Source organism: Erinaceus europaeus, chromosome 14, assembly GCF_950295315.1.
Source record: "Erinaceus europaeus chromosome 14, mEriEur2.1, whole genome shotgun sequence".
In the NCBI taxonomy this organism is placed as follows: domain Eukaryota; kingdom Metazoa; phylum Chordata; class Mammalia; order Eulipotyphla; family Erinaceidae; genus Erinaceus; species Erinaceus europaeus.
The window spans coordinates 42016455-42038290 of record NC_080175.1 but is presented as its reverse complement, the minus strand read 5'-3'; the positions used below and the strand labels follow the sequence as shown (position 1 = coordinate 42038290).

The following is a 21836-nucleotide window of genomic DNA, read 5'->3' as shown; positions in this document are numbered from 1 at the left end:
GGCTGTTGCTGGCCATTTCTGGCCTCGCTTCTTCCAAGCAGGCCTCCTGGGCTTCCCTCATCCCCTCACCTGCCCCTACATACCTTGGCACAGGCGTCGCGGGCGTAGCTGGCCTCTGCCACAGTGTGCCCCTTCTCAATGAGGTCCCTGCCTCCGGAGGCCACAGTGCGAGCCAGTAAGCAGCGCAGCAGCAGCTCCCGTGGTGTGGCAGTCAGCTCAGCCACATGGTCCACCAGCTCCTCTGCAGCCACTGCCAGGTGCCCCTGCTCTGGCCCACCCTCCTCCAGCTCCACAAACTCTATGTTTCCCTGGGGAGAGGAAAGCAGGAAGAGTCCAGGCTCCACATCCCAGGGGACAGAGGGGCCCTGTGACTGTCACAGACACAGTCAGAGAAGCAGGAGAGGGCTGAGTGGTGGTACATCCAGTTAATCACACACATTGCCATGCATGTGGACCCAGGTTCAAGCCCCCACTCCTCACCTGCGGGGGGGGGAGCTTAATGAACAGTGAAGCAGGTCTGCAGGTGTCTTATCTTTCCTCCTCTCTGTCTTCCCCTCCTCTCTCCATTACTCTCTGTCCTATCCAACAATGACACCATCAGTAACAATAATAACTACAACAATTAAACAACAAGGGCAACAAAAAGGGAATAAATAAATAAATAAATAAAACAGGTCAGAGCCATCTTCAAGACTTCCAGGCTCAGATGTCACCTGAATGGCCCCACCTTATCCTCCTGCAACCAGAGCTGTGAACTACCTATCTTCCATGATGCCACAAAATAGGGTAGGGGAAATAGCATAATACACACACACACACACACACACACACACACACACCAGAGACAGTGTGTAACCACCCCAAACAGCACAGCTCTGAAATGGCCTAAGGGGCAGACCCATCTCTTAGACATGGGCCAAGCACACCCCAGGCCTGATATGCTGTGTTTGGAGCAGGCAGAGCTCACTGCCAGCCTCCAGGGAGCCAGCTCATTTCAGCTCCAGCAAGGAGAGGGGTCAGTCAGCTGAGCTGTCTGGCTTTGCTGTAAGACAGGTTGCCTCCAGGGGCAGCTGCCACCTGCAGGCAGGCTCACCAGGTGTAGGATGGCTGCTAGGATCCGATGCACTGAGCCCACCTCCTCCACACTGAACCCGATTACCCGCATGGCTTCTGTCACTGCCTGGTGGTGGCTCTTCTCGTCACTGTCCAGGGGCTGGAGGAGAAAGGGGTCAGCACTCTGTTGCCAAACTGAGCCTTGGTTCCTTTTTCCCTGAGAGCAGGCTGACCCACTGGACCTCTTCCCTATGCTGAACCCCATTCCTCCTCCTCATGAGGGCAGATCAGAACCTCTGGCAGACCCCACTGGGCCATGCACACTACTTGGGGTGCAGCTTATCACCAATGGCCACCTGGGGACCACACACAGAACCCTGGGCTCAGGGGGCCAGGCGGTGGTAGAGTGCACACATTACCATGCTCAAGGACCCAGGTTCAAGCCCTTCATCCCCACTTGTAGGAGGAAGGCTTTCTGAGAGGTGCAGCATTGCTGCAGGTATTTCTCTCTCTCTCTTAAGAATTTTAAAAAATTATTTATTTATTTATTATTGGATAGAGGCAAACAAAATTAGAGGGGAGGGGGGCATAAAGAGGGAAAGAGACAGACACCTGTATCCCTGCTTCACCTCTCATGAAGTTCTTCCCCTGCAGGTGGAGACAAGGGGCTTGAACTTGGGTCCATGTGCACTATAATATGTGAGCTGAAGCAGAAGCAGCACTGCCTGCACCTTTCTCTCTCTCTCTTTCTGTCTTTTTCCCTGTCTCTCTCCCCCTTCCCTCTCAGTTTCTTTCTGTCTCTATAAAAAGAAAATATAGAGCCTCGGGCTCCACTCACGCTGAGCCCTGCCCCCTGGCGGGTGAAATTATACAGAGCAGGGTTCCTCTGCAGGTGCAGCTCTTGAAGTTCCTCCTCTTCTGAGCCCCTCAGCATCTGGAGAATAGAGACACCCCTTGATTAGGCCCTGAGCTCCAAGGACAACTCCCACACATGCAGAATGACAAGTAGGAGCATGGCTCAGTCAGGGTTGGTCCAATACATGGGCACCTCTAACAGGGCCTGATGCCAGGGGACAAATGCATCAGTGATCAGAAAACCCATCCACTGAGAGCCCATTGCAGTAGTCAAACACAGTGTAGACACTGCTACTGCTTGGGTCTAGGCAGAACCCACTTCCACGGCTTAGACACAATGTGGACACTGCCAGAAGCACAGTGATCTAGTCTTGATGTCTATAATGCAGTGTAGATAACCACTGTCCAGGCTGCTTCCTGCTAGTGGGTTAGACATGGTGTAGACACTGCCAAGACTTGGAAAGAACCCATTTCAGTGGGCTATACACAATGTAGAGACACCAGGACCAAGAAGGTCCAGCTTCTGTATTTTATTTAATTAATTTATTTTTATCAGAGCACTGCTCAGTTCTGTTTATGGTGGTGCAGGAGATTGAATCTGGGATGTTGGAGCCTCAGGCATGAGTCTATTTGCATAACTATTATGTTATCTCTCCTGCCCACTGAGGTCCATTCCCAGTGATGTTGACCTTCACCAGTACCCACAGGGTCCCCACCTTAGTGTGAGGGTCACTGTGCAGACACACCTGAGGGTAGGTAGGCAGAGGTGACACTGGGGGCAGAGGGGACCAGGCTGGGGACATGGTGGGGGCAACCAGAAGGGCGTGCCTGCCTGCAACCCACACATGTTTGTGTCACCCACCTACCTGGTAGAAGGCGTGGAAGTTCCTTTCACCCACGTGCTGCTTGAGCACCCGAGACTATGGAGAGAGCAGCAGCTGTACTGGTGTTTGCATTACAGCCCCTCCACGCCACCCCCACACCCCAAGTTCCGCTGGGTTGTGCATCTGGGACAATAGTCACCGAGAAGCCCTCCAGGGTGGCCTGGCCAGTCTGTGGGCCCACCTTTTCCAGCAGGTAGCTGTGGATGTGGCCCCCGACAGGGTCCCCTTTGAAGTCGAAGTTGATGTCCATGTACTTGCCAAAGCGGCTGGAGTTGTGGTTGCGGTTGGTGCGGGCGTTGCCGAAAGACTCCAGCACGCAGGTGGACTTGAGCAGCACGTTCTTGACCCTGTGGGCGGGGCATGAGCACGGGCCCTCCAAGGCAAAAACCCTGACCCCTGGAGTTGCACCCCAGGCCAGCGAGGGGAGGCCAGACATCTAGTTTGGCCCCAAGCAATCCTTGCAGGCCGCAGTGAGGCTACTCAGTGGACTGTGCTGCCTGGGCCAACCCTGGACACCCTGCCTGCCACCCTGGGCCTTCCCGACAGCGGCCAATTCCTCCGTGTTGGTGGAGTCTATGCAGGGCCTGCGTGTGGGTGTGGCATCTGCAGGTGTGTGTCTTCGCTGTCACCTATAGCAGGCTGGCCCTTGGTCCTTGATCGAAAGGACCATGCATCTTGTTATTTTTACTTTTTAATTAAAAAAAAATTGGGGTGCCGGGCGGCAGCGCAGCAAATTAAACGCATATGGTGCAAAGCGCAAGGACTGGCATAAGCATCCCGGGTTCAAGCCCCCAGCTTCCCACCTGCAGGAGGATCGCTTCACAAGCAGTGAGGCAGTTCTGCAGGCATCTTTCTGTCCCCCTCTGTCTTTCTCTCCTCTCTCAATTTCTCTCTGTTCTATCCAACAACAACAGCAATAATAACAACAATAATAGTAACAACCATAAGCAACAAGGACAAAAATAGGGGAAAATATAGCCTCCAGGAGCAGTGGATTCATAGTGCAGGCACCAAGCCACAGCAATAACCCTGGAGGCAAATACAATACAATGCAATACAATAGTAAATACACAAAAGCTCAGGAACTGGCGTAAGGATCCGGGTTTGGCCCCGGCTCCCCACCTGCAGGGGAGTCACTTCACAAGCAGTGAAGCAGGTCTGCAGGTGTCTTTCTCTCCGCCTCTTTGTCTTCCCATCCTCTCTCCATTTCTCTCTGTCCTATCCAACAACAACATCAATAATAACTACAACAATAAAACAACAAGGGCAAGGGAATAAATAAATAACTAGAGATTTAAAAAAATAAAATTATTAAAATAATAATAATAAACAAAAGCCCCAGGTTCAATCCCCCACACCACAATAAACTAGAGCTGAGAAGTGCTCTGGTAAAGAAGAAAAAAGAAAAAAATTATGAGTGGGGGGTAGATAGCACAATGGCTATGCAAACAGACTCTCGTACCTGAGGCTCCAAAGTCCCAGGTTTAGTGCCTTCTTTTATTTACTTATTTATTTATTTATTTATTTATTTGTTATTGGATAGAGACAGAGAGAAATTGAGAGAGAAAGAGGAGATAGAGAGGAAGAGAGACAGAGAGACACCTGCAGACCTGCTTCACCGCCTGTGAAGTGACTTCCCTGCAGGTGGAGAGCCCGTGGCTTGAACCAGGATCCTAACCAGTCCTTGAGCTTTGTTCCACGTGCGCCTAACCCGCTCCGCTACTGCCCTGACTCCCTGTCCCAGCTTCAATCCCCCACACCATCATAAGCCAGCGCTGAGCAGTGCTCTGGTTAAAAAAAATAAAATAAAAAGTGAAATACACACACACACACACACACACACACACACACACACACACACATGTCTGGTGGTGGCACACCCTATTAAGTGTACATAATACTAAGTGCAAGGACCCACACAAGGATTCTGGTTGGAGTCCCAGTTCCCCACCTATTGGGGGGGGGGCTTCACAAGCAGTGAAGCAAGTCTGCAGGTGTTTATTTCTCCCCCTCTCCCTCCTCCTCCTATCTCAATTTCTCTCTGTACTATTCAATAAAATGAAAAAAAAAATGGCCTCAGGAGAACCAAGCCCCTGAGATAACCCTGGAGGCAAAAAAAAAAATTATTGGGTGGGTGAGTGTTAGTGCACCTGGTTGAGCACACATGTTACAATGTCCAAGGACCCGGGTTCAAGCCCCTCAATGCACACCTGCAGAGGGGAAGCTTCTCTAGCAATGAAGCAATGCTGCAGGAGTCTCTCTGTCTTTTTCCCTATCTCCCCCTTCTCTTGATTTCTCTGTCTCTATCCAATAAATAAAAAAAATATTTTTAAAATAACAACAACAAAAAAAAAGGGCCTAGGGAAACAGCATAATGATTCTACAAAAGACTTTCTTGCCTGAGGCTCTGAGGTACCAATTTCAGTCCCCAGCACCACCATAAGTCAGAGCTGAGCAGCTATCTGGATTTTCTCTCTGTGTCTGCCTAGGGGCCAGGTGGTGGCACACCTGGTTAAGCCCACATAGTACCATGTGCAAAGACTGTGTTTAAGCCCCTCATCCTCACCTGCAGGGGGAAAGCTTCACAAGTGGTGAAGCAGAGCTGTAGGTATCTCTCTTTCCCTCCCTTCTCAATTTCTGTCTCTATCCAATAATAAATAAAAATTTAAAAATAATAAATTAAACATTTTAAAATAAAAAATATTTTAATCACAAGAACTCAGGTTCGATCCCAGCTTCGCAAATGGTGAAGCAGTGTTGCAGGTGTCTCTCTGTCTCTCTCCCTATCACCCCCTTCCTTTTTGATTTCTAGCTGTCTCCATCCAATAAATAAATAAAGATAAGTAAAAAAAAAAAAAAAAAAAGGGAGTTGGGCAGTAGTGCAGCAGGTTAAGCGCAGAGGTGCTAAGCGCAAGGACCGGCATAAGGATCCCGGTTCAAGCCCCCGGCTCCCCTCCTGCAGGGGAGTCGTGTCACAAGTGGTGAAGCAGGTCTGCAGGTGTCTGTCTTTCTCTCCCCTTCTCTGTCTTCCCTTCCTCTCTCCATTTCTCTCTGTCCTATCCAACAACAACAACATCAATAATAACTACAACAATAAAACAAGGGCAACAAAAGGAAATAAAGAAAAGAGAAAAAAAATAAAACTAAAAAAAAAATTGATGACAGAGGACCTAGTGGGGGTTGTATTGTTATGTGGAAAACAGAAATGTTATGCATGTACAAACTATTGTATTTACTGTCTACTGTAAAACATTAATCCCCCAGTAAAGAAATTTTAAAAATCTAAAAAAAACATTTTGGAGGTTGGGCGGTAGGCACAGCAGGTTAAGCACATGTGGAGCGAAGCACAAGAACCTGCATAAGTATCCCATTTAGAGTCCCTGGCTCCCCACCTGCAGGGAGTCGCTTCACAGGCGATGAAGCAGGTCTGCAGATATTTCTCTTTCTCTCACCCTCCCTGTTCTCCCCTCCACTCTCCATTTCCCTCTGCTGTCCTATCCAACAACGATGACATCAACAACAACAACAATAATAACTGCCACAATAAAAAAAAAAAACAAGAGCAACAAAAGGGAAAGTAAATAATTTTAAAAATTAATTATGTATTGCATAGAGACAGATAGAAATTGAGAGGGGAGGAGGAGATACAGAGAGAGAAAGAGAGAGACTCCTGAAATAGTGCTCTACCACAGGTTAAGCTTCCTTTCTGCACGTGGGAAACAGGTTCTTGAACCTGGGTTCAAGGTCCTTGTACATGGTCACATGTGTGACCTACAGGATGTGGTGTTGCCTACACCCTTATTAATATTTTTTAAACCATAGCACTGCTAAATTCTGGCTTATGGTGATGCAGAGATTGAACCTGAGATTTAGAGCCTTGAGCTTTAAAGTCTCTTTGCTTATTATAACCATTATGGTATCTCCCCACCCCTTTAAAAATGTGTTAATGAGAGAGAGAATGCAAGAGACCCAGAACATCACTCTGGTACATGTGATGCTGGGTATTAAACTGGAGACTCATGTTCTTTTTTTTTTTTTAATATTTATTTCCTTTTGTTGCCCTTGTTGTTTTTCTTTTTTATTATTGTAGTTATTGATGTCATTGTTGTTAGATAGGACAGAGAGAAATGGAGAGAGGAGGGGAAGACAGAGAGGGGGAGAGAAAGATAGACACCTGCAGACCTGCTTCACCGCCTGTGAAGCGACTCCCCTGCAGGTGGGGAGCCGGGGGCTCGAAATGGGATCCTTACGCTGGTCCTTGAGCTTTTCGCCACCTGCGCTTAACCTGATGTGCTACTGCCCAACTCCTGAGCCTCATGTTCTTATGTCTAACACTCTAGCCACTGTGTCACCTTCTGGGCTTCACATCTTACATTATTGTTAATAATTTTGCCACCAGGGTTACTAGAGCTGAGTTCCTGCATGACTCTACCACCCCTTCCCGTAATTCCCTGGTGGCCTATTTTTTTCTTTCTGTTTTTTTAAAAGTTTTTTTAATATTTATTTTATTTATTTATTCCCTTTTGTTGCCCTTGTTGTTTTATTGTTGTAGCTATTATTGTTGTTGTCGTTGTTGGATAGGACAGAGAGAAATGGAGAGAGGAGGGGAAGACAGAGAGGAGGAGAGAAAGATAGACACCTGCAGACCTGCTTCACCACCTGTGAAGCGACTCCCCTGCAGGTGGGGAGCCGGGGTTCGAACCAGGATCCTTATGCCAGTCCTTGTGCTTTGCGCCACCTGCGCTTAACCTGCTGCGCTACAGCCCGACTCCCCTTTCTGTTTTTTTTTTCTCTAGAGGGTAGGGGGCAGAGAGAGGAGAGAAAGAGAGAAGGAGAGATACCTGCTGTACTGCCTCTCTACTCCTGAAGCTTCCGTGCTGCAGGTGGGGACTGGGGGATTTGAACCCTGTCCTTGTACATAGTAACACATGTGCTCTACCAGGTAAGCTATTACCTAGGTCCCTTATTCTTTCTTTATTTTTTATGAATAACTTTAAACTTATTTTTATTTATTTTTTATTTATTATTGGATAGAGACAGAGAGAAATTGAGGGAGGAGTTAGAAAGGGAAAGAGAAAATACCTGCACCCTCCTTCACCACTCATGAAACTTTCCCCTCTGCAGGTGAGGACCAGGGGCTTGAACCCAGGTCCTTTCACACTGTAATATATACACTTAACACTTAACTAGGTGTGTCACTGCCTGGCTCTTTTTTTTTTTTTTGGATAGAGAGAAATTGGGAGGGTAAGAAGAAGGAAGGGGGAGATGGAGAAGAAGAGACATCTGCAGCCCTGACTCACCACTTATGAAACCACCACACCCCCCACGCAGGTGGGGACCAGGGGCTTTTACCTGGGTCCTTATGCACTGTAATGTGTATGCTCAACCAGGTGTGCCACCACCTGGCACTTTGCTCTTTCTTATTTTATTTATTTAGTTAAATATTTTATCTATTCATGAGGAAAATGAGAGAGAAAGAACCATATATCACTCTGGTACATGTGCTTCCAGAAATTGAACTTGGGACCTCATGCTTGAGAGTCCACTGCACCACTTCCCAGACCACTTCTTATTTCTTTAATTATTTTTTTAATTATCTTAATTTATTTATTGGCTAGAATAGTCATAAATGGAAAGGGGAGAGAGATAAAGAGACACCTACAGTCCTGCTTCACCACTTATAAAGCTTTCCCCCTGCAGGTGGGGACTGGGGGCTCGAACCCGGGTCCTTAGGCACTGTAACATGTGCGCTCAACCAGGTGCACCACCACCTGGCCCCCACTTCTTATTTCTTTTAAGATAATTTTTATTTATGAGAGAGAGAGTACCAGATCATCACTCTGGCATATGCAATGCTGGGAGCTCATGCTTGAGTCCAAAACTTTATACACCTTTCAGGTCTCTGAGCCTCTTATTTATTTATTTATTAGATAAGTATTTGTAAATATTTATTCTTTTGTAAAATATTTATTTATTTCCTTTTGTTGCCCTTGTTGTTTTATTGTTGTAGTTATTATTATTGTCGTTGTTGGATAGGACAGAGAGAAATGGAGAGAGGAGGGGAAGACAGAGAGGGAGAGAAAGACAGACACCTGCAGACCTGCTTCACCACTTGTGGAGCCACTCCCCTGCACGTGGGGAGCCGGGGGCTCGAACTGGGATCCTTACGCCAGTCCTTGCGCTTGCGCTACTGCCCAACTCCCATATTTACTCATTTGATAGGACAGAGAGAAATTGAGATAGTGAGGGGAGTCAGAGAGACAGACACCTGCAGCACTGCTTCATCCCTTGTGATGCTTCTTCCTTCCTGCAGGTGGAGACCAGGGGCTTGAACCCACGTAGCATGTGAGCTCAACTGGGTGTGTCACTACTCAGACCCTCCTTCCTTTCTTCTTTCTCCTTTCTTCCTTTCTTTCTTCCTTCCTCTCTTCTTTCCTTCCTTCCTTCCTTCCTTTTTTTAAAAAATATTTTATCTATTTATTAGTGAGAAAGATAGGAGGAGAGAGAAAAAGAACCAGACATTACTCTGGTACACGTGCTTCCGGGGATTGAATTCAAGACCTCATGCTTGAGAGTTCAATGCTTTACCCACTACGCCACCTCCCGGACCTTCCTTTCTTTTTTCCTCTCTTTCTTTCATCTTTCTTTCCCTCTTTCTTTCTTTCTTTCTTTCTTTCTTTCTTTCTTTCTTTCTTTCTTTCTTTCTTCTTCTCTTCCTTGACTAATTTATGAGGGAGAAGGGAGAACCAGAGCATCACTGTGGTACATGCAGTGCTGGGGATTAAACTCAGAACCTGATGTTTGAGAGTCCAAGACTTTATCCACTGTGCTGTGATCAACTTGATTTTGCCTCTGTATATGGGGGGAGTCACCTGGAGCTTCCTGGCAAAGTCCCTGCTGTGTGTAGCCTGCTCTAGGCTCAGCCACCTCTCCAGCTGCTAGGCTGGCTCCCGGCCAGCCCTGTCCTCACCTCTCCACCTCGGCCCTCTGGCTGGGGTTGGTGACAGCAGCAATGTACTGCATGATGTGCTTGCTGGCTTCTGTCTTCCCGGCCCCGCTCTCCCCTGCAGGACAGGACAGAATCAGCACCTTGACTTTCACCCTGTGCCCAGCCTCTACCCCTAGTGCTCTGACCCCCTCGACTCCCGAATTTGCAAACAGGGACACAAGGAGGCCCAGCACTGGGCAGCTACCTGAGATGACGATGCAGGTGTCCTGGGAGCGGCGCTTCATGGCTCGGTAGGCAGCGTTGGCCACGGCATAGAGGTGAGGAGGCCGCTCATACAGCTCACGACCCTGGTACCTGGCGATGGCCTCAGGGCCATACAGGGGAAGCTCTTGGTAGGGGTTCACCGACACCAGCACCTCGCCAATATAGGTATAGATGTGGCCTTTCTCAAACCTGACACAGGTGGACCAGGCTTCAGCTCTTGGGGGCAGGGAGACCCCCGGGGGTCACACCCAGGGCTGAGAACTGAGAAGAGGATGGGGAGTCTTATAGGGGGGTGCTGCCCATCTGGGTGAGCTGAGGTGCTCTGAGCCCACCCTAGTGCAGCAAGGTGCTGATGTCATGGGAATCAGATGCACTCACTTTGTGGACAGTCACCCTGCCTGGGTGAGGTAGAGTCAGAAGGCTAGGAACCCCAGGAGGGAGGGGCTGGCAGGTGGAGGGAGGCAGGGCCTTGGGCTGTTTCCGGCCTCAAACTTGGGTGGGGCTCCAGAAGCAGAAGAGGGACCCGCCTGGCCCCACCCAGAAGTCAGAGTCTGGAGGGGTGCAGGGAGGGGAGCCTGGGGCCGTGGCCACTGCTGTTCTCCCCCAATCCCATCATCCATGGGGTACCTGGGCTGTCCCTCTCTTGACCTCTCTGTGACCTCCAATGTCCAGACTGCACTTCCCCAGGCCACTGTCTGAGTTCCTCTCCCCCCACTCACTTGGGACTCCCCCCACTTCACTTCTCCCCTCCATGCCCTCCCAGGACATACTCCCCCAAAGCTGCGTGGTCCTGAAGAGACCCAGGTGGCAAAGCCCGTCTCCAGGGTCTCCAGGAGCTAAGCGGAACCATGCTTCTTACTGTGTCCCACAAAGCAGAAACACTTAATTTCTTAACCAACCCTCCCCTCCATCGTGAAAGCCGAAAGCCACCCCCGAAACCGGGCTCAGTAGGTCCCCCATCCCCAAGCTCATCACCAGCAGGCTGCCCCCTGCTCCCCCCAGCACCTCCCCTATCTCTCTGCTCAGCCCTGACTCCTCCCTGCACTCCTCCCTGGCCTCCTCCATGGCAAATCTGGCCCCAGGTCACTTCTAATAGTTGGGTCCTCTGAGAGGGACCTCCTGAGTCACCTGCCTGCACCCCAGGTGGGCCTGCCCTTCCCTCAGCACCCTTAGGGTTCAGCACAGTCCCACAGAAAGCTGGGGCACCCACTCCTTCCAGGAGCCTGTCTGTGCCTGCCAGGACCTGAAGCAGCTACTTCAGAACTGGGGTTCACCCTTGTTCTGAGGGGACCATCCCTCCTGAACAACACATCCCCCTGCTATGACCCAGAATGTGGCATATACCCCACCTGGCAGGGGATAGGGGTGGCACAGGGTGGAGGGGCAGTTGCCTGGGGCTACCTGAGCTTCAAGTTCTCCATGAAGGCTTCCATGGTCACTTGGTCCAGGAGCACAAAGTCAGCTTTGCCGCATGAGGGACCCTCCTCATCTTCCATGGTAGGGTGAGCAGTGTAGGGCAGGCCCCCCAACCTTCCTGTGCTGGTGCTCAGCTCTCCCGCCTACCCTGTGTGGTGAAGTAGGAAGTGGGTTCTGCCCCGGGAGGGGCTACCCTCTGCAGTCACCACTCCCTCCCAGGGGTTCTGACCCACGCTTCCTGGTTGGGCCCAACGGTTAATTGGTTGGTTGGTTGGGGCATCCGGATGCTCTGGCCTTAGGAAGCTTCATTCTTCTGTGGTTGCAAAGGCCACCCTCATCCCAGCTGTGGATAGACTTTGCCAGCCCTGCCCCATGCAGACCCCTGTGGAGCTGTATGTCCCTCAGCCTGGAAACCAGGGAGATTCCACCACCCTGAATGACTGAGTGACAAGATGCTAAGGAAGGGACATTCACCCAGGGCAAGTGGCCTGGGCCAGGATTTGGGGAGATGTGTGTGTGTGTTGTCAGAGGTCAAACTCCAGCAGGCACTCCAGCACTGTGGTCACCCTAGCCAAGCCTTTGGTCTGTTGCCTGGCCCCTCCTGCTGCCATTCTGTTAAGCAGATAGTGTCTTCCAGGGATCCTGCTGTCCCACCTGGGTCCTCAGTTCTCAGAGGTGTGACTGTCACCTGGCTCTGTCTGGCCAGGTTTGCCTCCACACTACATTCTGTGTGCCCCTTCCCCTGGGTTTCTCAAGCCTGAGTCACCCATGGTACAAACCTTTGGGATCTGTACTCAAAAATGCTGGCCTAGGGAGTTGGGTGGTAGGATCCCGGTTCGAGCCTGGGCTCCCCACCTGCAGAGGAGTAGCTTCACAGGCAGTGAAGCTGGTCTGCAGCTGTCTTTCTTTCTCTCCTCCTCTGTCTTCCCCTCTTCTCTCCATTTCTCTCTGTCCTATCCAACAACAACGATGACATCAATAACTACAATAATAACTACAACAACAATTAAAAAAAGGGCAACAAAAGGGAAAATAAATAATTAAAAAACAATGCTGGTCTAGGGCCAAGTGGTGATGCACCTGGCAGAACGAACATGTTATAGTGCACAAGGACCTAAGTCTAAGTCCCACCTACTGGATGGAAGCTTCATGAGTGGTGGAGCAGTGCTGTAGGTGTCACTCTCTCCCTTTCCTATTAATTTCTGTCTCTAGCCAATAAATAAATAAATTTGTAAATGCTGTCTAATTGTTGTGTTTCAGGGACTGGGAGGTGGCTCATCCAGTACATATTGTACCCTGGGTTCCAGCCCCTGGCCATCACGTGGGAGAATACACCCAGAGGAAGTTGTGGTGTCTCTCCTCCTCACTCTATCTGAATTAAAATAATAATAATAATTATATATATATACACACACACAACACATATATATTCTGGTAGTAGTAGAATTGCAAACGATTGAGGCCTGCTACAAAAAATGGTTTTAATTCAGGGTAGAGAAGGTGGCTGAGTGGTAGGCCACAGGCCTTGTGTGCACGAAATCTTGGGTTTGGGTCGCTGCACCACAATGGCAGAGCAATTTACTTGAGCTCTCTCAAGTAAAAGGAGAAGGAGAAGAAGGAGAAGAAAAAAAGTGAGTGAAATAACTCACTTGAATAATGGATAATGGGCTGCTTTGCCACATGCTTGAGCCAAGTTACAGCTGTGGTCTCTTTACTCTGCTTCTGTCACTATGGGGGGGGGCTTTTTAAAAAATTTTTAAATCAGTGCATTTTTTTCCCTTTGTTGCCCTTGTCATTGTTATTATATTGTTATTGATGTCATTGTTGTTGGGTAGGACAGAGAAATGGAGAGGGGAAGATAAGAGAGGGGGAGAGAGAGACACCTGCAGACTTGTGAAGCAACTCTCCTATAGATGAGGAGCCAGGGGCTCGAAACAGGATCAATCAATGCATTTAAAAAAAAAAAAAAATATATATATATATATATATGTATATTTGTGGCCCAGGATGTGGTTCAGTGCCTAGACTGTTGGATTTAGAAGCATGAGACCTGTCTTCTACTAGCATAGTATTCTAGTTCTTTCTATAGTAAATAAATCTTCTTTTCTTTTTCTTTTACCAGAGAACTGTTTAGCTCTGGGTTGTGCTCATGTCAGGGAATAAACACAGGACCTCTGGCACCCCAGGTTGTTGTACTGATAGTAATATCTCTTCAGTCTAATAAACAGATATTTAGAAAAAATATTTATTAAACTGAAAAGATAGCATAATGGTTTTTTAAAAAAATATTTATTCCCTTTTGTTGCCCTTGTTGGTTTATTGTTGTAGTTATTATTGCTGTTGTTATTGATGTCATTGTTCTTGGATAGGACAGAGAGAAATGGGGAGAGGAGGGAAAGACAGAGAGAGGGAGAGAAAAATAGACACCTGCAGACCCGCTTCACCTCTTGTGAGGACTCCCCTGCAGGTGGGGAGCCAGGGGCTCGAACCAGGATCTTTAAGCCGGTCCTTGGGCTTTGCGCCACATGCGCTTAACCTGCTGCGCTACCACCTGACTCCCCAGCATAATGGTTTTGCAAATGATTTTCATGCCCGAGGCTCTGAGGTCCCAGTTAACATTTAAAAAAGTATGCATCATGGGGCAGAGCCAAGATGGTGGCCTAGAGACAACACCTGGTATGAGCTCTGCAAGGAAACTGCTTCAACCTGGGATTCTCGGAGAAGCCACCAGTTTCCAGATGCTACCATGATGCCAACCGGACTTCCTTGGGCTGACGATCCCGCCAGTGTCCTGGAGCTCCACTTTTACAGAGCCCCACCCCACTAGGGAAAGAGAGACAGGCTGGGAGTATGGATTTACCTGTCAACACCCATGTTCAGTGGGGAAGCAATTACAGAAGCCAGACCTTCCACCTTCTGCACCCCATAATGACCCTAGATCCATACTCCTATCAGAGGAGGGGATAGGATAGGAATTGTGTAGTTGTACCCCTCTTATCCTATGGTTTTGTCAGTGTTTTTTTTTGACACTGGCAGACCTGCTTCACCACCTGTGAAGCGACTCCCCTGCAGGTGGGGAGCCAGGGACTCGAACCGGGATCCTTATGCCCGTCCTTGCACTTTGCGAATAACAGTAGTTTTAACCAGAGCACTGCTCAGTTCTGACTTAAAAGTGGTCCTTGTGCTTTGTGATATGTGCATTCAACTGAGTGCACCACCACTCGACCCCTCATCTCTATCTCTCTTGGCCCCCTACCACTTCTCCACCCTATTTCTGTGGGGTAGCAGGAGAGGAATGGTGTATTTTTAGAGCAGCACTGAGTCCCAGAGCAAGAACTCTGGTGATAACAAATAAATACTGATACACAAATTAGGTGCTCCTTCACCCCTAGTGGTTGAAACACATACCCACTGGAAGTGCTTCTTCAACTGTACGGGTTAAGACTGGGCCATCCAGGAACTGGAGGTTATGTTAAAGAGATGAAAGACAACTACCAGATGGTTTCACACATATGTGATAGAGATCTGATTTACGTGAACCTAACAACAAAAAAAGCAAGTAAACTGTCTCTGGTGGTTATCTTTGGGAGGTCAGAGGGTGGGGAAACAGAACTTTGGAGATGTGCTATAGAACTATATATTGTAATCTTACAATCTTGTAAAAGGAAAAACAAAACTATTAGTAACAAATAGAAAAAAAAAAAAACCTGGGCCATCCATCCAGTGTTGAGATGAAGGGACACTGGCCTGGGCCTCTCATCAGAACAGAGGTGCCACCCTGGGGACTCCTGGGGGCAAACTGGGGTCGTCTCATACTCCCAAGCTTTGGAGTCCCTCGCCTTCAGCACTCCAGCTTCCAGGGTTGGTGCTTTTGAAGGGCTTTCCAAACCAGAGCTCAAGAATGCAGGGAGTCCTCACAGCATCCCTTCCCAGTTTCACTTCCCCAAACTCTGGAGGGGAGGTGGTTATAGATTTGGCTATTCTCAAATCTTTAGGGATGTAGAAAGCTGAAGGTGAATTTCCATTTGTCATAAATCATATTCTTGAGGAATTTTTTTCCCTTCCACAAATGTTAATATTTGACCATGGGTGGAGCTGCCCTGTGACTGAGCTGAACTAGTCATGACTGGTTTCTCCACCCTGACCACTTACACAAAGGGTTTGCCACCCACTGTCTCTTGAGGCCAGAGATGACATCATAACAAGTCCTTGGCTTGTCTGTCTGGCAGGACCTCTGGCCCAGACTGCAGCTTCTCCTGAACACACCCTAGCTGGATTCTGAGCTTAGTGGTGTTGAGCTCCATCCCTTCTGGGGAGGGAGCCATGGTGGGTGAGAAGGCCTGCTAGACACTCCCAGTTGTAAATCTGATCTACAGCAATTTCATGGCATGGCCCTCAGGGCCCCTTCATTTTTGCATCAAGTAGACCCCTAATCTCCAAACCCTCCTTTTCCAGTCTAACTCTATTTTCTAGTTGTTTAATCCTTTATTGCTTTTCCCCTGGCAGGTGAGGGCAAGGGGCCTGAACCTGAGTCCTTGTGCACTGCAAGGTGTGCACTTAATCAGGTATACCACTATAGCAAGGCTTGGCCTTTTTTTAGTTCCTTCTTCTCCATTATTGATAGGACAGAGAAATTTAGAGGGGAGATGACACCTGCAGACCTGTTTCACCACATTCAGTTTCTGACATGCTGGAAAATCAGATATGGAACCTATTTTAAATCCAGTGGCAACCCTTCCTGATCTGCTACACTAAAACCTTTTCTCAGCTGGAGTGCTGAAGGGGAGGGATCTAGAGCTTGTGAGTATGAGACTGGACCCCAATTTGCCCCCAGCGTGGCACCTCTGTTGAGGCCCAGGCCAGTGTCCCTTCATCCCAACACTGGATGGATGGCCCAAGTTTTTTTTCCTATTTGCTTTATTTTTATATTTTATTTGTTTTATTTTTATTTTTCCTTTTATAAGATTGTAAGATTACAATATATAGTTCTATAGCACATCACCATGAGGTCCTGAGTTTGATCCCCAGCAGCACATGTGCCAGTGATGTCTGGTTCTTTCTCTCTCCTATCTTTCTCATAAATAAATAAAATCTTAAAAAAAAAAAAACTAGGAAAGTGGTTTAAAAAAAAAAAAGAAAAACAAAAGAGCACAAGGCCGGGAGCAAGGATTCTGGTTTGAGCTCCTGGTTCCCTCCTTGCAGAGGGGTTGCTTCCCAAGTGGTGAAGCAGGTCCGCAGGTGTTTATTTTTCTTTCCCCCTCCTCTCTGTCCTATCCAACAACAGCAATAACAATAAAGGGCAAAAAAGGGGGAAGGAAAGATTAATAAGATAGGAGGAAAAAAAAGAACCAGGTATCACTCTGGTATATACAGTCCTGGGCATTGAACTTGGGACTTCATGATCGAGAGTCAATGTTTTCTCCACTACACCACCAGAATCATATTTAAAGCCATTCATTTCGTTTAAATTTTTTATTAACATTATTTGCCTCCAGGGTTATTGCTGGGGCTCGGTGTTGACACCATGAACCCACTGTTCCTGGAAGCCATTTTTCCCTTTTGTTGTCCCTTTTTTTTTATTGCTGTGGTTATTATTACTGATGTCATCGTTGTTGGATAGGACAGAGAGAAAATAGAGAGGAAGGGAAGACAGAAAGGGAAAGAGATAGACACCTGCAGACCTGCTTGTGAAGGTAGGGAGCCAGGGGCTCGAACCAGGATGATTATGCTGGTCCTTGTTGCACTGTGCGCCATGTGCTGCTGTGCTACCACCCAACCCCTTATTATCGTTTCTTTACTGGATAGAGACAGCCAGAAATTGAGAGAAGGGGGAGATAGAGGGAGAGACACCTGTAACCCTACTTCACCACTCATAAAGCTTTCCCCCTGCAGGTGGGGACTGGGGGGCTTGAACCGGGTCCTTGTGCATTATAACATCTGTACTCAACCAGGCGGCGCGCCACTATCCAGATCCCATTTTATTTTTCTGTTTTTCATTCAGATTTCAAAGGGGGCAGGTCCTGATGCACAGCAAGGTTCTTGTCCCGAAAGCAGCACGGTGCTAAAACCTGGAGGCAGAGAACATGAGGCCATCAGAGGTCCCAACACCACAAGCCAGAAAAGTGCCCTGTTTTAACCATTTCTTCTTCTAGCGTTTGCCCTTCTTCCGTAGCCAGTCAACAGCGTCAGGTTGAGCCTGATGTAAAGTTTCGAGACCTCCTTTGAATCTGGAGAGGTGGCAGTCGTTGACTATGTGGGTCATAGTCTGTAGCTGCAGGGGCAGTTCGGGTCGTCTCTGGCTCCCCAGCGATGGAACATAGCGGCGCACCGGCCATGGCCTGTTCGATATAACCATTATGCTATACCCTCACCCTTGCCCTGGTCTCCAGCACCCCTTATGTAAGCAAAAAAACCTTTTTAACCAGCCTAGAAAACCAAAGTGCATATCTATGGGTTGCTGTCCTGTTGCACTGTGGCTCAGGTGGTAACACAGCAGATTAAGTGCTGACTCACATGCACCCCCTACAGACCTCAGTTCTTTAAATGTTCAGATACTAAACTGTGCCCATAATTTGAAGGATAATTAGCTCTGGGACTTAACCATCTAACCTACAACAGAGGAAGGTCAACACAAGTGAAGTGACTTATAAATGGATTCCTGAAGTAATCGTAACATTCCCCAAAAAGATCACCTTTTGAGCCCCCAGGGTTTGCTGAAATGGGCTTCTGCTTGGAATGAGGTGGTTTTCATGAACTGTGCAAGGTCTGAGACAATTCCTGCTCCCACAGCAGACAAGGAACACGGATGCTGGTAGGACACAAGATTCCACAATTAGACACAATGGCAGCCAAAGCATCCCAGTGCAGAAAAGCCCAGTTCTTTTACCAGTGGGCAGCTGACCCACCTTGGACACTGGACAGTGTGGGTCCCAGTCCCACCAGGAACTGCAGAAGCACAAGTCTCATGAAGCAATCTCCTGACAGCAGCTCTGGAGGTCAGTACTGGCAGTGGTCTGGATTTGAAGTGATAGTTTAGTCCCCTGGAAATCTCAGTCTTTGAGCCCAACACTCAGAGGGGCACTAGATGTCCAAAAACCATGCTCACCACTCTGCATCCTGGACCATCTCTGCTGCACAGGGGGAAAGTATCCTCCCCCTCCTGGCCTCCTAGAAAAGCAGGGAGGAAGGTTACAGTGCCCAACCCTGGGAGTATAAAATAGTTCCCTCATCTTTATTCAACCCAAGATGACAAGTTGTTTTATTTTTTAATTTTATATTTATTTGTTTCCCCTTTTGTTGCCCTTGTTATTTATTGTTGATAGACACCTGCAGACCTGCTTCAGTGCATGTGAAGTGACTCCCTTGTAGGTGGGGAGCCAGGGGCTCAAACCAGGATCCTTGAGCCAGTCGTTGCGCTTTGCGCCACGTGCACTCAACCACTACACTACTGCCAGACTCCCCACAAGGTGTTTTAAAGATTTAAACTGGGTGAAAAATCTGCATGTATTCATTCATGGCAGTGACACTGTGGCCTACATAAGATGTGGCACAGTAGATAAGTGTTGGATCCCTCAATTATGAGTTCCCATGATTAATCCCTAACACCAATGTGCCAGAGTGATCTCATTAATTCTCCTCTCAATTTGTCTCTATCCAATAATAAATTAAAATTAAATCAAAAAGATAAAGAGATCTATTCATTTATGAGAGCAAAAGACAAAGCACCACATATGATGCCAGGGATTAAACTGAGAACTTGCTTGGAAGTCCAACATTCTGCAAAAGACAAACACAAAACTAAATCGGTTAGAGGCCAAGCTACGGCACATCTGGTTAAGCACATACATTACAGTGCACAAGAACCTGGATTCAAGGCCCTGGTCTCAACCTGTAGGGGGTGAGTTTCACTATCTCCCTCACCTCTTCCAAATTCTGTCTCTATCCAATAATAAATTCAAAACATAAGAAAAAAACCTATGGGGAGTCGGGCAGCAGTGTAGCGGGTTAAGTGCAGGTGGCACAAAGTGCAAAAACCGGCTCAAGAATTCTGGTTCAAGCCTCGGCTACCCACCTGCAGGGGAGTCGCTTCACAAGTGGTGAAGCAGGTCTGCAGGTGTCTCTATCTTTGTCTCCCACCTCGGTCTTCCCCTCCTCTCTCCATTTCTGTCTTGTCCAACACCGATGACAAAAATAACTACAACAATAAAACAAGGGCAACAGAAGAGAATAAATAAATGAGTATTAAAAAAAACTTATGCCTGAAGCTACAAGCTCCCAGGTTCAATCCCTAGCATCAACAGAAACAATGTTGAGCAATGTTCTGGTAAAAAAAAAAAAAAAACAACTTATTTAACTTAAACCTAACCACATGTGCTAAGCAGTTATCACCCCAGAAAGCAGACTGTGACAATCCCCAGCACATAAGCTGTGCAAAAGAACAAAGGACTGTCTGAAATTTCTATAACCTTGTTCCAGGTGGAGCAGAGCAAGGCCTCAAACCGTTCCAAATTGTTCTAGCAAGCACTATAGGAATGCACTGGGTCACCACAGGCCCAGGCACGCTGGAGGCTTGCAGCTCACATGGCTGAGAGAGCTGAACTAGTTATCTAGATCCAGTAGCAGACCCAGAAGCTAAGAAGGGTGGAGATAGATAGCATAATGATTATGTAAACAGACTCTTGTGCTCAAGGATCCAAAATCCCTGGTTCAGCCCCCCCCCCCCCCCACACACACACCTATTAGCCAGAGCTGACCAGTGCTCTTGTCAAAAAACAATGTTGTGGCCTGGGAGATGACTCAGTGGATAAAGCACTGACTCTCAATCTCAAGCATGAGGTCCTGAATTCAAGCCCAGCAACACATGTATGAGGGTGATATCTGGTTTTTTATCCTATTTTTTCATTAATAAACAAAAATCTAAAAAAATATATATATATTAACTTCGTGGTCCGGGAGGTGGTGCAGTGGATAAAGCATTGGATTCTAAAGCATGAGGTTCCAAGTTCAATCTCGGGCAGCACATGTACCAGAGTGATGTCTGGTTCTTTCTATCTTTCTCATTAATAAATTGGAAAAAGTGTTGTTACTAGAGCAATACTTTATCCCAGGTTCAATCCCCCACACCACCATAAACCAGAGCTGAGTAGTGCTCTAGTAAAAAACAAACAGGAAGAAAAAAAACTAAAAAATCCAACAAGATTATCCTGCAGTTGAAGCAGGCCTGATTGGGTTTACTTCCAGTTAGTACAGCTCATTTTGACAGTAATCTTACAAAGCCAGTATCCTTATCTGAAGAAGTAACCAACATAAACTTAAATCTAGTCTAAAACCACTCTGACTCTACACAAAAAATAGGCAGTCTTTGGGATTTGGTCGGTGGCCCAGTGGGTTAAGTGCACGTGGCTCGACGCGCAAGGACCAGCATAAGGATCCCGGTTCGAGGCCCCCCCCCCCCCCCCCCGCTCCCCACCTACAGGGGGAGTTGCTTCACAAGCGGTGAAGCAGGTCTGCAGGTGTCTTTCTCTCTCACTCTGTCTTCCCCTCTTTTTCCTATCCAACAACAGCATTAGTAACTACAATAAAAACAAGGGCAACAAAAGGGAATAAATAAATAAATTTTTAAAAATAGTCTTTTACTTCCAGGTATCTTACAGCTCAGAAACTACTAAGGGAACTTCACCCAGGGGCCCGGAAAGATAGCACAAGTTCGACATCCGGCACCACATGGTAATGAAAAAACACCAGGTCACAGGCCAGGCGGTGGTGCACCTTGTTAGTGCACACACTATAGTGTGCACGGATTCAGGCTAAAGCCCCTGGGCTCCCACCTGCAGTGGGGAAGCAGCGCTGTGTCTCTATCTCCTCTCAATTTGTCTCTAAAAAGCCTCCAATTACAAAAAAAAAAAAAAAAAAAAAAGGAGTCCCACAGCTGCGGCGACGGGAGTTACGAAGGTTAAGCTTTACTTACCCACGCCTCCTTCCAGCTGTGCTCCGAAGCGTCCAGAAACCGGGTCGCCTGCAAGGGAACAAGCATGGTCACTCGGGTTAGTTCTCAAGTGTCCCGCTAGGGACAGATCCCACTCTATTCTGCCCAGCGCTGGCCCTCCAAACCACGAATCACTCTGCGAACGAGACCCCCAGTGGGTCCGCTAGGGCCCACTCTCACCACTCAAACGCAGGCTGGCACGTGCGCCTGGGCGCTAGCGACCACCACCCTAGCCCTACCAGTGTCGCCTGCAGCTCCGTCCCCGCGACTCTTACGCGGCTTTGGCAGAAGGCGGGCATCGCCTAGAACCGTAGATGGGCCCGGATGACGTAGAGACAAAGAAGGATGCAGCAGCAACATGGCAGTGCCACAGTCGTCTGCAGAGATCGCTAGTGAGTGCGCAGCGCGCTTAAATCGCAGCGGTCTGTGT

The 21836-nt window shown here is 48.0% G+C and overlaps 1 protein-coding gene, 2 long non-coding RNA genes and 1 other non-coding gene across 6 annotated transcripts in view; 1 reads left to right on the top strand and 3 right to left on the bottom strand.

Moving 5' to 3' along the window:
* MYO1G (myosin IG) overlaps window positions 1-13049 on the bottom strand; it is a 46188-nt gene extending 33139 nt beyond the window's left edge. For 2 of the 3 annotated variants that reach the window (XM_060171594.1, XM_060171595.1), the window contains exons 1-8: window positions 11407-13049; window positions 9986-10194; window positions 9763-9856; window positions 2974-3139; window positions 2775-2828; window positions 1892-1987; window positions 1094-1213; window positions 84-308 (exon numbers count right to left, since the gene is read on the bottom strand). In XM_060171594.1, the coding sequence (XP_060027577.1) occupies window positions 84-308; window positions 1094-1213; window positions 1892-1987; window positions 2775-2828; window positions 2974-3139; window positions 9763-9856; window positions 9986-10194; window positions 11407-11501 (1059 nt within the window). In that variant the 5' untranslated portion in view covers window positions 11502-13049. The remainder of the gene's footprint in view (window positions 1-83; window positions 309-1093; window positions 1214-1891; window positions 1988-2774; window positions 2829-2973; window positions 3140-9762; window positions 9857-9985; window positions 10195-11406) is intronic. The other variant, XM_060171596.1, reaches the window with a different exon arrangement.
* A 3714-nt stretch (window positions 13050-16763) lies between these two features.
* Window positions 16764-21836, top strand: part of LOC132532783 (uncharacterized) — a 92265-nt gene continuing 87192 nt past the window's right edge. The window contains exon 1 of the long non-coding RNA XR_009544707.1: window positions 16764-16784. This is a non-coding gene — a long non-coding RNA (uncharacterized LOC132532783). The remainder of the gene's footprint in view (window positions 16785-21836) is intronic.
* On the bottom strand, window positions 16885-21809 carry LOC107522594 (uncharacterized). Its single transcript, XR_009544706.1, has 6 exons — window positions 21682-21809; window positions 21389-21436; window positions 18527-18588; window positions 18327-18434; window positions 18114-18229; window positions 16885-17489 (listed from the first exon to the last, which is right to left on the bottom strand). It is a non-coding gene; the product is annotated as an uncharacterized LOC107522594 (long non-coding RNA).
* On the bottom strand, window positions 19865-19996 carry LOC132532918 (small nucleolar RNA SNORA9). Its single transcript, XR_009544831.1, has one exon. It is a non-coding gene; the product is annotated as a small nucleolar RNA SNORA9 (small nucleolar RNA).